Source organism: Pelophylax lessonae, assembly GCF_965119305.1.
Source record: "Pelophylax lessonae genome assembly, chromosome: 4".
Taxonomy (NCBI): Eukaryota; Metazoa; Chordata; class Amphibia; order Anura; family Ranidae; genus Pelophylax; species Pelophylax lessonae.
The window spans coordinates 76,647,161-76,664,914 of NC_138771.1; the positions used below are offsets into that span (position 1 = coordinate 76,647,161).

The 17,754-nt window shown below is 41.1% G+C and overlaps 1 protein-coding gene across 1 annotated transcript; it reads right to left on the reverse strand.

The window, feature by feature from the left end:
* Window positions 1-6,818: 6,818 nt before the first annotated feature.
* On the reverse strand, window positions 6,819-8,857 carry LOC309552519 (uncharacterized protein; the record flags this gene model as incomplete). The annotated part of the gene is made up of 2 exons (XM_082253476.1): window positions 6,819-7,627; window positions 8,408-8,857. 2 exons carry the CDS (start codon window positions 8,855-8,857, stop codon window positions 6,833-6,835), a joined length of 1,245 nt encoding a protein of 414 aa, XP_082109602.1. The 3' UTR covers window positions 6,819-6,832.
* Window positions 8,858-17,754: the final 8,897 nt, after the last annotated feature.

The window sequence follows — 17,754 nt, forward strand, 5'->3', positions numbered from 1 at the left end:
TGTCACGTGACATATTAAAGAGAATGCCTAATTCTAATCATTTTCTTTTGGAGATGTTGGTAGTCTGAAAGTACACATCTTTATTTCCATCAATTATTTAAAGCCTATGTTTAGTATTATTTTTTTTTTTTTTAACAACACAAGGGACATTACTTACTTTTAATGCAAAGTGTCCTGTGCTGTCGTAGTTGAAATCTTCAGTTCTTTGTCTCTTTCCCAGATGCTCTGGACCTTTGAGAGGCACACATCAAGAGTGCTGACTATAGCTGCCCCTCACCTCCATTCACAGAAACTTTACTATACTATAACTTCCACAAATGAAAAGCTCTTTATGAAAGGAGAACAACATTTCATTCATCCACCTGCCCTCTATTCATAGTACATAGTACAGCTTCCATTAATGGAGGATGGGGTGGAAGGGCAGGCATAGTTGGGGTCTTGATGAGTGCCTTGTTCACAGGTTCATTGCTGCTATTAACCCTCAGAGGACCAGAAGATTATGGCTGTTGGGTATGGGGGGCAGAAAACTGTCAATATCACCACATGTGACACTTTGCATTATATGTAAGTAACATCCACTGTACATTCACATCAGTCTCTGCCCTCAAGACACTTACAATATATGGTCCCCATCCCACATAGTAGGGTCGATTAAGACAGGAGCCAATTAACTTACTAGCATATCTTTGGAGAGTGGGAGGAAACCCATGTAAGCACAGTGAGTACAAGTAAACTCTATGTAGGTAGTGTCCTGCTTGCCATTGGAACCAAGGACCCCAGTGCCACTGGGCCACCTCTGTGCTGCCCTGATAAGAAATTATTGGTGTACCTACTCCTGCATATGCCTACTGTATGTTTAGCATTTCTAGGAAAAGCTTCCATTTGCTTTCTGCATTAGAGATAATTGGATGGACTTTCAGTACTCCTGCAAAGGCACTTACAGTTTTATTTTGTGTCATGTCAGCTTGACAAGTAACTAACACATATCATCTTCAAAAAGTAACATGCATATTACTAGATCATATTTAAATCTCAATGCAATGGTACCTCCTGTGTAAGTGACCCTTATGCTAGCCATACACGCACAGAATTTCGGCCGAAAATGGTCGATTTAGGAAAGATCGTTCGAATATCGGGCCGTTAGTGAACACAAGTTTACCAACGATTACGATACCACACCCGGCTAATCTCGATGGATCCACAGCGAAAATTTTTATCGATTCAACGAAAGTGTATACGTCTATGGTAAAATTGAAACGAAAATAATATACTGAATCGTACTGCGCATGTATTTGACATATCAGTGAACCGGAAGAAGAATCTATAAACGAAAGAATGTTCATTCGTTTAACATGTTTGTTTCTACACACTGTTCTAAAATGCATGTCTCAAAACAAGCAAATTATTCTATTGCTGTTTATATGTGTATGTATAAAATGTATGTATATTTCTCTCTCTCTCTCTCTCTCTATATATATATATATATATATATATATATATATATATATATATATATATATATTAAAATGAATCACATATTATATCAACACGTGTATATAAGTATAGTACAAAACATGAAATATGTGGTAGTATGTATTTACACCAGTGTACCAACACCAGAGGACAAGGCTCCTGACTGTGACCCCACCATTCTCCCTAAATATTTCCAAATGAAATTTACATATGTGCTAATGGAATGTAACATGTTCCGCAGTCAGTGATGATGTGGGGAGCTGTGTCATTGGTTGGTGTTTGTCCACTGTTCTCAAATACAAAGTCTGTGCAGCCCTCTAGCAGGAAATTCTGCAGCACCTCATGCTTTCTGCTGCTGATTATCTGTATAGAGATGTTGATATCATTGTTATTCCAGCAGGACTGTGCTTAATTGCCCAGCAAAATGGCCCAATATAAATCCCATAGAGAATCTTGTGTGTATTGTCAGGAGGAAGATTCCAGACAACACACCCAACAATTCTGACAAGCTGAAAGCCGCTATTAAAGCAACCTTAATTCCTCAGTACCACATGTTCTTCCCTGTATCCCCGAGAAAGTATTAAATGTGTCATGGTTATAATATATACCTTGATGAAAAGTAATATGCAACACAATAAAAACCAACATCAAACCATGAAATCATTTAGAAATGCTTTATTTGACCAACATAAACCAAAAACGCGCCTCTTTGTTTATTTGTAACATAATTGCTGCATAAGTGCAAGTAAAGGCATCTAGTTATAAATACACAATAGAGCATGCCAATATTTATTCAATAGTATGTCACATAGTCATGCATGACACATTTTCAGAAGTAATTAAGATAGCATTATTCACCAATATTGTAAACCAAGATTTTGAAATCAAGCAGCATAAATAGCAAAGTTCAAAAACGCAAAAAAACGAAAAAAAAAAAAAAAAAAAAGGTGGCACAAGTTCAAATTTGTATGACATGGCATATTGAATTAAGCCAATAAGATGTTTAACCGGGATCAACCAGCAATATAAACGTGATTATCAATGGAGGGGTGGGGGGGGGGGGAGTGTTGAGTTTACAATCAACATCAGAATATCTTGTGCTCAAATACATGCGTTGTGTGTCATACCTTGTGTTGACCAAAGAAGTAGTGTAGTCCACCTGAAGGATTACGCAAGAAAGTTCAAAATATGAGGACACTGTACATGTGGAGTTGCAGCTTTGTTGTGGTTGAATCGAGGAAGCCCACAAAACACTATATATCAATTCCATATATAGCGTTTTTGGTGCTATATTCATCCAGCTCAGTAAAGCGTCAATTTATACTGCATAAGGTGTCCCAATATTTTGATCTTTTATTTATATATATAATTCACAGTTGAACTGCATGTTTGAAGCCTCCAAACTGTGCCACCATTGGATGTGATGTAAAACTGTAGTTGCATTCAGGACTCTGTTCTGTTTGGGAGCCAAGACTTTCCCATATAATACGTGGAACATATTATATTGACGTGCACTCATTGCAGACAATGTTTTGCACCAATTAGGAGAGGGGAGGGTATCGGCTCCTAAGCAGCACATATTGATGAATTCTGTGTGTAGTCTCAGCTACATACAGTTTACACAGCACATCTCAGTGGACAGTTTTTTTGTGCTATCTCGTTGCAAAGAGATTGCAAAGTACAAAAAGCATGTGCAAATGTGTCCTTGAAGAGTACAAACAACATGTGCACATGTGTGTTTGCAAACAAACAAAAAACAAATGTGCAAAATGTGTCAAAGTGCAAATACTATCCAGTAATCAGCCAAGATTATTAGATACCAAAAAAAAAAAAATTAGAAAAGTTTACTTCCCCTTTTAAACGAGGTAGTTTGGTCTCCTTTAGGGCTCTTTCACATGACCGTTCCTTTTTTTTTTTTTTTTCACGGAGTGGATGACATTTGTGTCATCCGCTCCGTGTGTCCGCATATCATCCCATCCATTTGCGGATGATATGCGGACCTGTCTATGGGAGTTTGCGGATGTCAGCGGATGACACCGCTGACATCCGATTTTCCTTCCTTTCCGTTTTTTGAATGGAACAAAAATAGGGTTTTGTTCAGTTCCAAAAAACGAAACAGAACTGACAGGAAGAAAATCGGATGTCAGCGGATGGTATTCCTCTGACATCCGCAATGCCATTGACTTTATGTCCGCAAATCATCCGCCAAAAAATAGGATGATTTGCGGACATACGGAGCAACCGTGTGAAAGGGCCCTTAAATTCCAGAAGAATGTGTATCAGACGAACATGGTTAACTTTATCAGATATATTATAAAAACATATAGAGCGATAAAAAAAACAAAAAAAGGGGGGTTAAATCACTCTTGACAGGATGTCTATGGCATCCGCTAGGTTGTTTTGCAATGCAGATATGTTTTCTTTGATGTTTTCCATGTCACTGCGGCACTTTATTAATATACTCGCCAGCTTCTTGGCTGTCAGACTGTTGATTGAGCATTCCAAAGCTGTAGTTTACAAAAAATGGCACAAGACAAATATGAATATCATACAACAGCTACCATATTGATATGTAGAAACACATTGAGATCATACAATTTCCACCAGTGATCCTGGCCTAAAAAAAAAAATGAAAGAAAATTCTAGTACCCACCTGGTGCAGAAACATTTCTTTGTTCTTCAATGTTAAAAGCAGGGGCAACAAGATGTTCTGTAGACTTTATAAGGTCTGTGAAATCCGTATCAAATGTACACACATCTTGGCTATCTCTTGTGTTGCTCGACCCGTATGAATCAAATCTGGAATATTTTCCTGTAAAAGACAATTGTTTGAGAGAGAGAGAGACAATATGTGACAGCGTGTCACAGACTGAGAGGGACATGAAAAAATGAGGACTTAAAAAATCCTTTATATTGACCATTCCCCCTTTAGATTACCCCCCCCCCCCCAAACTCAACTGCTTTAGCAATGCTAAAATGTATTTGGTCCTGCCAATAAAGCTTATTTGAATTGAGCGAGAAAGAGAGAGAGAGAGACACACACAGAGAGAGAGACACACAGAGAGAAAGAGAGAGACACAGACAGAGACAGAGAGAGAGACACAGACAGAGAGAGAGAGAGAGAGAGAGAGAGAGAGAGAGAGAGACACAGAGAGAGAGAGAGACACAGAGAGAGACAGACAGACAGAGAGAGACAAAGAGAGAGAGAGACAAAGAGAGAGAGAGACACAGAGAGAGAGAGACACAGAGAGAGAGAGAGACACAGAGAGAGAGAGAGAGACACACACAGAGAGAGAGACAGACAGACAGAGAGAGACAGACAGAGAGAGACACAGAGAGAGAGAGAGACACACACAGAGAGAGACACAGAGATTTCACCTGAGCTGGTAACATCATCTTCTCCCTCAATCCTTGACATAGCGGCCTTATCATTTGGCTGTTGTACACTTTCACCTTTATCATCCACAGCTGCTATAGTCAGTATATCCTGTTCACCTAAATATTCCTGTGACATTCCTGTGAAATAAAGCAGATAATACATAAATATCACCTTCCTGAGACAGAATTCTTTATTAATGTACATTTGAATGTTTTATTACCTGGGTTGGCTCTGGCTGTTGACATATCACATGGCAGGAGCTCCTCCGACCCTGTTTGTACACCTGGGACATGTTGCACTTCAGCAAAGTCATCTTTATTTTTTTCTGTTGACCTTGACTTCTTTTTCCGCTGACTATTTTGTACATATAATATATCCTGCAGTTTGTCTTTATTTCCTGGTGGGGGTATAACAAACACGATTTTCACTAACAAATAAATAAATACATTACATTTTTGAAAGGAAATATGTAAAATAAATGAGAATAATAAAATGGCAAGTTGACTATTACAAATGGAAAACACATTAATACAGGATTGCACATATAGTAAAACAATGCAAGATAGAAGGAAATGCATGCTTACTTTTTTTAATTATTCTTCTTATTTTGTGGTACTGTTCCTCTTCACGAAGCTTCAGATCTGACCAACGTTTTCTGAGCTGATCCTTTGAACGGTGGACTCCATGATTTCTCTGCAGCACCCTCACTATTTTGTCCATAATGCGGTCCTTTCTTGCATTGGTATTAGTGTAAGGTCCACACTTGCCATCATAGTCCTTCTTCTCTAGAACTTCCACCATATCCACCATTTCTGCTAAGGTCATGGGAGATGCCTTCACTTTTTTTTTCTTGCTGCTCCTAGTCCCAGCATGTTCGGCCGAACCGCTCTCCCGCTCCGCAGCACGCTTTCTGGACTCCGCCATCGTGGTATTAATAAAAGTGGCCGGAAGTGGATGGGTGGAGTCTCATCCGGACGTCACTTCTGCTCGACGATTCACTCACTGATCTTTCGTTCTGCACGAACATCTTTGGAGGTAATGATTTATGTTGGTAAACGATTGTTGATGCTTGCTCACTACTGTTTGCAATCTAAATTATCGTTGGTACATTATCATTATGTATAGCACATGCACATTTGTCGTTCAACAAACTTTCTTGCTTGGTCACTTGTGTTATGCACATTTTTCTTTCGTAGAACGTGTCATGCTTGCTCAATTTTTTTTAAATCAAAATTATCTTTTCCTGATTTCAATGCACATAAGATTTTTCGGTACAAATATGTTGTACAAATATGATCATCTACAATCACAGTTATCATTATCATGTCATTTGCATGTACTGTATAATTATAATGTTCTGAAAGTCTCCTGATAGAAACATCTTTTGTTTTTTTACAGGAAAAATGTCTGATCGTTTTACTTCACCTGACTTTCTCCCTCATTTCATTGATGCATACAGGGAACTTCCATGCCTATGGAAGATAAAATCCAAGGAATATAGTGATAGGAATAAAAAACATGAGGCCTACAAAAAACTGATAGAACTTTGCCTCAGAATGAACCCTAATGCAAATGAAGAGTATGTAAAAAAGAAAATAGCAAATTTGAGAACCGTCTTCAAAAAAGAGTTAAATAAAATAGCGGAATCTGAGAAATCAGGTGCAGGTTCTGAGGATATATATGTACCACGGTTGTGGTATTTCGATAGCTTACGTTTCCTATCAGATCAGGAGATACCAAGACCCTCAGTTTCCAGCTTACAAACATTTTCACCACATAGTGACACACAGGACAATGATGACACTCAGGTAAGATGATAGAATACAAAATCTTTATTAATAATTCTTTGAATTTATTGCAAATGCTAAACCCATGAAACATGTTATGATTTTGTTAACATTAGATAAAGATACATCTTCAAACAATCATCAAATGTCCAAACAGATTATAAAATACACCGGGTTAATTCTGGAGAAATAATCACATAACCATGTTTTGCCACGGGACAGCACCAGATCCACAGAAGTACTCCTTATAATTATCCCTATTTAGTCGGGCGTTCATGGTGGCTAATCGTGGTGGCGCTGGAGCGATGTTGGTTAACGACTGTGTGTCATTTCTCCAGTCTCCGGGGATAATATTGCCTTGAGATGTGTCCTCGCGATCTACTGACTGTTGTATATACATCACATTTTTGCGCCTCAAATAGTTGTGCAAAATGCAGCAGCAGTAAACCACTAGATCAATTTTGGAAATAGAGAGGTTAATCTGGGTGTGGAAAATGCGAAATCTATTTGCCATGATACCAAAGGCATTTTCTACAACTCGTCTTGCCCTTGAAAGCCTGTAATTGAAAATTCTTTGCTCTTCTGACAGATGTTTCATTGGATATGGTTTCAATAGATTTTCGCCAAGTGAAAATGCATCGTCTGCAACAAATACGAAATTCAGACCTTCTGTGGTTTCGTCATTGTTTGGCAAATTTAACTTACCATTTTTCAGGCGTGCATAGAATTCCGTTTTCTCAATGGTACCTCCATCCGAATTTCGACCATTTTTCCCAATATCAACAAACAGAAACTCATATTTGGCATTTACTAATGCCAACAAAACTATACTAAAGAAACCTTTATAGTTATGGTAATATGAGCCGGAGTTTGGAGGGGGGGTAATGCGCACATGTTTGCCATCTATGGCACCACCACAGTTTGGAAAATTCCACGTCTGCTCAAATTCCTGTGCAATTTTTTTCCAATTTTCTGTTGTCGTTGGAAACTGTGAAGAAAAGTGTTATATTTCATTATTTCTGATATATTGATTTAATCAATCACAATTTTCATTGCTTTTAGAGTTTGGACAAGGAAACAAATGATTCACTGACTGAACCATCACCTGCAGGATCATTGCATAGACCAAAAAAAACTAAAAGGGATGAGGCTACTAATGCCTTTCTTCTTCAAGCAACAGCAGCACTGCAAAAGAAGAGTGATGACTGTGATGCATTTGGCTGCCTAACCGCAAACAAGATGCGGCAAATGTCTGCGGAACAGAAGCAATTAGTTGAACCACTGCTACTGCAATTGCTTAATAAAGGTTTGAGGGGTGAAGTCAGTAGTAATACATGCATAGTTGACTATCCTAGTTACACACAGCAGATTCAACAAGCAGGTCCCCCTCAAACATCTACTTGGCATGGTCAGATGGGAGCACCAGACAGGAACAGCAACTCTTGGTCAAGAGATTACACATTTGCACATTTGTAAATCTATAGATTTTTTTGAAAAGTTTTTGAAAAGTTTTCACTTTAAAAGTGTTTCTTGTTATAATGTTCAATATATTGTGTGCTACAAATTGTGCCTGTGGTAGATACTTGTTTTTATTTTTTTACATGCAAAAAATAAAATGGTTCTATACATCGTTTTGTACATGACATTTGAAATGTGATGTCAGATCTTGACATAACCAATGTTGTTCTTTTATTGGAATAAATATTTAAAAAATGCAAGTATTTGTATTACATTATTTTATTTTACATTATTTTTATGTTGTGCACACCTTCATATACTCATCTTTCAAAACATGGATTATGGCCTTGCAGGTCTCTGGAATAATTCGGCCTAGGGATTGTGCAGAAATGCCAGTAGAGAATTTGAGGTCTTCAAACGATCTACCAGTGGCAAGATATCTCAGGGTTGCCATGAGCCTTTGTTCTGGTGTAATGGATGGCCTCATCACAGTGTCCTCTTTATGGAGCATTGGCTTCACCATTACCAACAGCTCACTAAAGGTTTCCTCAGACATCCGTAAATAGTTTCGGTAGTCATCTGGATTATTATCCTTCAGTTCACGTAGAAGAACCATATGTGAATACTGGTCACGGTTAATCAACCACTCCTTGGACCACATCCTGCGATTCCTCTTTTTCTTTTTCTGCTGGGTAATGGCAATCACCCCAAGCATGGTGATAGCAATTGATCTGGACACCTGATCATCATGAATATCCATTTCTCCAATAATTTGATTGACAAACGAAGGTTTCTACACGAATAATACTACACAAACTCGTTTGTCCACGTATGTTTCCTCCTACACGATCCTCACATCAAACATCCGGTCGGACGTGGGTGAATGGGGGTTTGTCTTTCCGGGTTGCAGACGTCACTTCCTTCGTTTTGCAGATCGGTCGTTAAAATTATATATGTTGTATTGTTATCGAACGATCAGTATGCTCAGCAAAACGATTCTTGAAACGAGTTTATTATATCGGTTAGTGGCCAATTCGCTTTCGACCGCCGAATAATCGTTCAGTCTGCAAACGGCCGAAATTCTGTGCGTGTATGGCCAGCATTAGTGACCGTTACGGGTTACAGATGCAATGCTTTTTGCAGATAGCACATTTTTCACTGGGCAACCCACTACTGGTATAATAGCAATCCTTGATAAATAACCACACTAATGTCGTGTGTTCAGATCATAAGAAAAAAAAATAATAATAATTTATATATATATATAAATATATATATATACACACACACAGTATCTCACAAAAGTCAGTACACCCCTCACATTTTTGTAAATTTTTTATTATATCTTTTTCATGTGACGACACTGAAGAAATGACACTTTGCTACAATGTAAAGTAGTAAGTGTACAGCTTGTATAACAGTGTAATTTTGCTGTCCCCTCAAAATAACTCAACATGCCAATAAACCACTGGCAACAAAAGTGAGTACACCCCTAAGTGAAAATGTCCAAATTGGGCCCCGTTAGCCATTTTCCCTCCCCAGTGTCATGTAACTCGTTAGTGTTACATGGTCTCAGGTGTGAATGGGGAGCGGGTGTGTTAAATTTGGTGTTATCGCTCTCACTCTCTCATACTGGTTACTGGAAGTTCAACATGGCACCTTATGGCAAAGAACTCTGAGGATCTGAAAAAAAGAATTGTTGCTCTACATAAAGATGGCCTAGGATATAAGGAGATTGCCAAGACCCTGAAACTGAGCTGCAGCGTGGTGGCCAAGACCATACAGTGGTTTAAACAGGACAGGTACCACTCAGAACAGGCCTCGCCATGGTCGACCAAAGGAGTTGAATGCACGTGCACAGCATCATATCCAGAGGTTGTCAATGGGAAATAGTGTATGAGTGCTGCCAGCATTGCTGAAGAGGTTGAAGGGGTGGGGGTTCAGCCTGTTAGTGCTCAGACGATACGCCGCACACTGCATCAAATCGGTCTGCATGGCTGTTGTCCCAAAAGGAAGCCTCTTCTGAAGTGCACAAGAAAGCCCGCAAACAGTTTGCTGAAGACAAGCAGACTAAGGACATGGATTACTGGAACCATGTCCTGAGGTCTGATGAGACCAAGATAAACTTATTTGGTTCAGATGGTGTCAAAGGCACCTTTGTCCTTGGGCTGGCTTAACAAATTGTATCACAGTCACTGAACTCTATGCTGGTAGTGGATGCAGTGGTAGTACCTTCCTTCAAAGACCTGCTGAATAGGGATGATCGAACTTTTGAAAACTTCGGTTCAACCAGAACACCGAACTTCCCAAAAGTTGGGCCCGGATTTCAGAACCCCATTGAAATCAATGGGACCCGATCTTCGGTAATCAAAAAACACCATTTTGAAGCCCTAAAACCCAATAAATGCCCATAAAAAGTGCCTAGGGTTCTGGGTCATGCCCCAGGGACTATTAATCACACAAAAAAAAGTTCTTAAAATTGTCATTTTTGATAGAGAGCCAATTAATGAAAAAATTAAAAAAAAAAAAAAAAAATGAGATTTCTTTGGATTTAATGTCTGGGGGTCTAAAAAGTGTACCTGTGAAGTTTCAGCTCTGTAGCATGTCCAGAACCAGAAAAAAAAGGTCGTTTGTATTAGAATTAATATAGAACAGGGATATGGCTCCGCTATTTTCACACCTTGCCGGTTTTGTAGCAAGCGTTTTTTTGGGCATTTTTTGGGGGTTATTGGAGGAAGGCATAACATCAGAACTTCTGTGTAGAAGTATATATACACACACACTTATATGTATATATACCCATACACATATATAAGTGTGAAAGTAGCAGAACACTATACTTGCGCTAATAAAATAATTAACACCAATATGTCTCCACTCCTATCACACCTATATACGTGTATGTGTAAAATACATATAAGTGTGTGTGTGTATATACCCCTATACAGAAGTTCAGATGTTTTGCATGCCTCCAAAGACCCCAAAAAAATGCCCAAAAAAACGCCTGCAATAACACACCTGGGCGTTTTTTTTTTGACGCAGGCTTTTTTTTGGGCATTTTTTTGGGGTTTTTGGAGGCATGCAAAACATCTGAACTTCTGTATAGGGGTATATATACACACACACTTATATGTATTTTACACATACACATATATAGGTGTGATAGGAGCGGAGACATATTGGTGTTAATTATTTAATTAGCGCAAGTATAGTGTTCTGCTACTTTCACACCTATATATGTGTAGGTGTATATATACATACATGTGTGTGTATATATACCCCTATACAGAAGTCCAGATGTCATGCCTGCCTCCAAAGACCCCAAAAAAATGCCCAAAAAAAAAACACCTGCAATAACACACCTGGGCGTTTTTTTTTGGCGCAGGCGTGTTTTTGGGCATTTTTTGGGGTCTTTGGAGGCAGGCAAAACATCTGAACTTCTGTATAGGGGTATATATACACACACATGTATGTATATATACACCTACACATATATAGGTGTGAAAGTAGCAGAACACTATACTTGCGCTAATGAAATAATTAACACCAATATGTCTCCGCTCCTATCACACCTATATATGTGTATGTGTAAAATACATATAAGTGTGTGTGTATATATACCCCTATACAGAAGTTCAGATGTTTTGGTGTGTGTGTGACTGAAAACAGCGGGAGCGCTCCTCCGGCAGCGCGCGAGCGCCGCCTACAGGGGGAGGAGTCCAGCGACGTAGGTCTACGTCGCTGCACGGAATCGAGCCACTTTGCCGCAGTACAGTCCCAGTGACTGGTCGGCAAGTGGTTAAAGGTAACCATCCTCATCTGTGATTTGTTTGCTTGTAATTAGTGTGTGTGTGTGTATAAAAGGTTTCTGGACTCCTGACAGACCCTTGCATCTTTCATCCAGTGCTGCACTGATGTTTCTGGATTCTGAATCATGGGGAAAGCAAAAGAATTGTCAAAGGATCTGTGGGAAAAGGTAGTTGAACTGTATAAAACAGGAAAGGGATATAAAAAGATATCCAAGGAATTGAGAATGCCAGTCAGCAGTGTTCAAACTCTAATCAAGAAGTGGAAAATGAGGGGTTCTTTGAAACCAAACCAGTCAGGCAGACCAACTAAAATTTCAGCCAAAACTGCCAGGAAAATTGTTTGGGATGCAAAGAAAAACCCAAAAATAACTTCAGGTGAAATACAGGACTCTCTGAAATCATGTGGTGTGGCTGTTTCAGGAAGCACAATAAGGAGGCACTTGAAGAAAGATGGGCTGCATGGTCGAGTCGCCAGAAGAAAGCCATTCCTATGCAAATGCCACAAAGTATACCGCTTACAATACGCCAAACAGCACAGAGACAATTCTCAAACCTTCTGGCACAAAGTCATTTGGAGTGATGAGACCAAAATTGAGCTTTTTGGCCACAACCATAAACTTTTGGAATAGAGTCAACAAGGCCTATGATGAAAGGTGCACCGTTCCTACTTTGAAACATGGAGGTGGATCGCTGATGTTTTGGGGATGTGTGAGCTACAAAGGCACAGTATGAAGTATGAAGTATGTTATCAAATACTGGAGGAAAATTTGCATTCATCAGCCTGGAAGCTGCGCATGGGACATGCTTGGACATTCCAACATGACAATGATGCTAAACACAAGGCCGATTTGACCTGCCATTGGCTACAGCAGAATAAAGTGAAGGTTCTGGAGTGGCCATCTCAGTCTCCTGATCTCAATATCATTGAGCCACTCTGGGGAGATCTCAAACGTGTAGTTCATGCAAGACAGCCCAAGAATTTACAGGAACTGGAGGCTTTTTGCCAGGAAGAATGGGCAGCTTTACTGTCTGAGAAGATAAAGAGCCTCATCCACAAATACCACAAAAGACTAAAAGCTGTCATTGATGTAAAAGGGGGCAATACACGGTATTAAGAAATGGGGTATGTAAACTTTTGATCTGGGTCATTTGGGTAGTTTCTGTTGTTATTATGATTTAAAAAGAGTAAACACAGTTGATTGATATTAAATGGCTTCAGGCAAACACTAACCATGAGTGCAGTGGCGGCTGGTGCTCAAAATCTTTGGGGGGACGCAAACAGAAAAATGTAATAGGCATTGCTTTGCGGCAAAAAACGCTGTAAAAAATTGCGTGACTTTGAGGTCACAAAAGTGTGAAAGGGGCCTTTAGTAATTAAGGCATAGCGTGCCCCCTTTCAATGCACAGAGACCAGCATGCCCCCTTTCAATGCACAGAGACCAGCATGCCCCCTTTCAATGCACAGATGCCAGTGTGCCCCCTTTTAATGCACAGATGCCAGCGTGCCCCCTTTCAATGCACAGATGCCAGCGTGCCCCCTTTCAATGCAGATATGCCAGCGTGCCCCCTTTCAATGCAGAGATACCAGCGTGCCCCCTTTTAATGCAGAGATGCCAGCGTGCCCCCTTTCAATGCAGAGATACCAGCGTGCCCCCTTTCAAACCAGAGATACCATCGTGCCCCCTTTCAATGCAGAGATGCCAGCGTGCCCCCATTTAATGCAGAGATACCAGCGTGCCCCCTTGCAATGCAGAGATACCAGCATGCCCCCTTTCAATGCAGAGATGCCAGCGTGCCCCCATTCAATGCAGAGATGCCAGAGTGCCCCCTTTCAATGCAGAGATACCAGCGTACCCCCATTCAATGCAGAGATGCCAGCGTGCCCCCTTTTATTGCAGAGATGCCAGCGTGCCCCCTTTCAATGCAGAGATGCCAGTGTGCCCCCTTTCAATGCAGAGATACCAGCATGCCCCCTTTCAATGCAGAGATACCAGTGTGCCCCTTTCAATGCAGAGATGCCAGCGTGCCCCCTTTCAATGCAGAGATGCCAGCGTGCCCCCTTTCAATGCAGGGATACCAGAGTGCCCCCTTTCAATGAAGAGTGAACAGCGTGCCCCCTTTCAATGCAGAGTGAACAGCGTGCCAAGCCCCCCCCCCCCCCGAGACCAGTGCACTTACCTGTAGCAGCGGCTTCTCTTCAGTCCCCCGGCGTCTCCTCTTGTCCTCAGTCCTCCCGCCTCCTCCTCGGCCAATGGCATGGGGTTTGCCTTTCGGCCAATCAGGAAGCGCGTATCGGTCCCGCTTCCTGATTGGCCAGGAGGAAGATCCGTGTGACAATAGCAAATTTTCATTCGCTATTGTCACACAATGGGTGGGCCCAGGGCGCACTGCTCTGCGGGTCCACCCTTTGCTGAAGCCTATTAGAGCCTCTGGCTCTAATCAGGTGACTAAAAAAAAAAAAAAAGCCCCATTGAACTCCATGCATCCGGCGCCCCGCATGCAGATTAGGGGGCCGGACGCCTAATCTGCCGCCACTGCATGGGTGAAAGAAAAGTTTTTGTGTTATCATTCATATTCTCTGACAAATTGCCAAGAAATCAAATCCTGCCAGGATATGTAAACTTATGAAAACAACTGTATATATATATATATATATATATATATACAGTATATATATATATATGTATTTGGGTACAGTGGTCATGAATGGGGGGGAGGGGGGTAAACCTTCCGGGGCTGAAGTGGTTAATTGAGAATCATGGGGATGGTGAAATTATTAGTCCTGTTCACCTTTCCAATACTTATGTAACCCGACTGGTGTTTACTGACTAGAGTGCGGGTTAATGAGAAAAAAACACTCTGATGCTAATGGGCAAATCAAACTGCTGTGAAGTAATATGTAAAATAACACACTGATTTACAAATTAAAAGACTGATTTAGGAGGAGGCTATATGTCAAAGGAGATGCCAGTATCCTGCTGCTGATGCATCATATTTGTCTTGCTGGTAATTAAATTACAGTAAAACCTTGGTTTGAGAGTAACTTGGTTTGAGAGCGCTTTGCAAGACAAGCAAATTTTTAAAATAATAATAATAATAATAATAATAATAAAAGCGATGTCTTGATATATAAGTAGCGTCATGTCACAACTGGGTATAAAAGAGAAGAGAGGTGCCTTTAAGTGTAGCAATATTGTTACATTTAATGAAGGTTCAATATTTAGCAGCTCACATGGTTGATGAATAAAACAGGCACATCTAAGTATGCAGGCATCCGGGGTAAAGCTGTCTATATAGACCGTCCTCTGCACTGCCATCTTCATCACACCCTTCCACGCTGCACTCCCGGAGCGATTCAAAGTCTCACTTTCAGATCACTCTACTGCAGGGTAGTCTTCCCAATCACAATTGCAGACTGACATCGGTGAGAGCCAGTGGTTCAGAAGATGGTCTATGTGGACAGCTTTACCCCGCATACTTAGATGTGCCTCTTAATCATCAACCATGCGAGTTGCTAAATGTTGTACCTTCATTAAATGTCCCCATACTGCTACACTTAGAGGCACCTCTCTTCTCTTTTATACTCTGTAGTTCCTGATGGGTTTTACTTCTAATCCCCTTGTGGAGGCACCATTTGTGGATGGACATTTTATGATGACACAACCTATCACATTGCTATAATCTTAGTATATAGACTATAAACGGAAAGACTTATGAATAAATGGTTGTGGAACGAATCATCTGAGTTTCCATTATTTCTTATGGGAAAATTCGCTTTGATATAAGAGTGCTTTGGATTACAAGCATGTTTCCAGAATGAATTATGCTCGCAATCCCAGGTTTTACTGTATTTGGGAAAGGTAATTGCAATGGGTATATGTATGTAAAAATAAGAACCCTTTTATATAAAGTTAGTTTCACTAAAGGAAGTGTGCCTAAGTTACTAACTTGGCTCCAATTGTCATGCGGTCGGTAAAATATTATGCAAAATAGGAATTGAAATTATGATTTGTTTTGTTTTAGTAGATATGGTTTTGTCTGGCTTGTTTCTGAAAATCTAGCCAAAAAAGTGATAAATACCGTAATACCTTGGGGTAGACTAAAAAACCTAAGATATAATGTGCAGAATCTGGTACGGAAGTGATAGCATGGGACTGACATGAGCTGACGAGTTAGGCTGGCCACACACGCTTCAAATGTAGGCCAATTCGTCAGGAACCGGTTAAGTTTGAACAGTTATTGGGCAGGCTGAATGTACCAAGTTGATCGACCGATCAACTTGGGTACAACCAGCCTGCTTTATTCTCTTGCGATTATCGCTAACGACTGCTACAGCCGCTAGCAACAATTATTATCCTCTTCTGGCGGGGGCAGCGTCCTCCGCCGGGAGAATACAATGGCCAGGCAGGACGGTTTCTCATATCAACAGTGTCTGTGTTGGTGGGGAAATCGAGCAAATGTTTTTTTTGTAGCAGGTAAGAAAATTGCTCCATGTATGGCCGGCCTAATTGTAATACTTGGATTTCTAGAGAGATTACTTTTATAATAAAAAAGAAAAATAATGTAATCCAAACATTACTGAAACATAGTGCTATAGCACCCCTACATTAGCAAAGAAAATGTTGGGCCAGTGGGGTAGCATTGGGGGGGGGCAGTCGTGCTCGTCGCCCCAGGCACATCATCTAGAGGGGCTCAAAAACTTCCCGACCCCCACCATCTTGACTCCCGAGTGTGCCAATAACTGTGCTTCTCCTCCATCGCTCTCTATGATCCGTGCTACTAGCGCTGTCTGATCCTTCACGGCAGTCTGGGCTCAGCAATAGGCACCCTCTGTGATTGGCCAAACTGGGTCACGTCACTCACGTGCAGCAGTGGACATGGGTGCCCGCTGCCCTGTGATTTGTCAAATGGGTTACATGTGGGTGCGGCGGCAGACAGAGCTGGCTCTGGTGGGTGATTAGCGCTCCCACCTCACTGTTGTGGGTTCACCACTGGCTGGGGTCAGGCTCCAGAAGGGCTGGGACATAGAATTCTAGGGGGGGGGGATATGTCTTCCCAGTGGGAAGTTCACACACTCTTACTTCAGTGGCTGGTCACTGGGGTTCTCCTCCTATTCCTACAGTTCTGCAGACTGCCTTTTGTTTGCTAGATTTCTATCATATGGGCCACATGGACTCAGGAATCTAGTAAACAACAAGCAGTCTGCAGAACTGTATCATCAGCTTTCCATGTCATGATGTTATTGCTGTTGATAAAGGACAGCCAGAGAAAGAGGGCAAAGACAATGCACTCATGTGTCACTTCTGTGCTCACTAAACTCTCACCATCCTATATATGATATGCACAAAATGACCATCAAAAAGCTGTTGTATAATCAGTAGACCTCCTATCCACCAGCTGTTACTTCAGACATTCTTAATCCTCATGGCGATAAGGGCCGGACTGGCCTGCCGGGATAGCGGGAAATTTCCCGGCAGGCCGGCTGCCTTGGTGGCGCATGGACAATGTATCAGCGGTTCGTTACATAAACCATCTCCGGGGCACAAAGTCAACAGTCTTAGCGAATCTAGCAAAGGAATTCTGGCAATTCTGCCTGGATCGCAATATTTTGGTACAGGCGGAGTACATTCCGTGGATGTCCAACATAGTGGTGGATTGGAATTCCAGACACCTACGAGATACCAGCGATTGGAGACTAAACACTTCCATCTTCAGCCATTTGCAGTCACTTTGGGGCCCTTTAGATATCGACCTTTTCGCATCACGTTTGAACCCCCACATGCCAAAGTTCTTCAGCTAGAGGCCAGATCCAGAAGCTCTAGCGACAGATGCTTTTCTTCAACCGTGG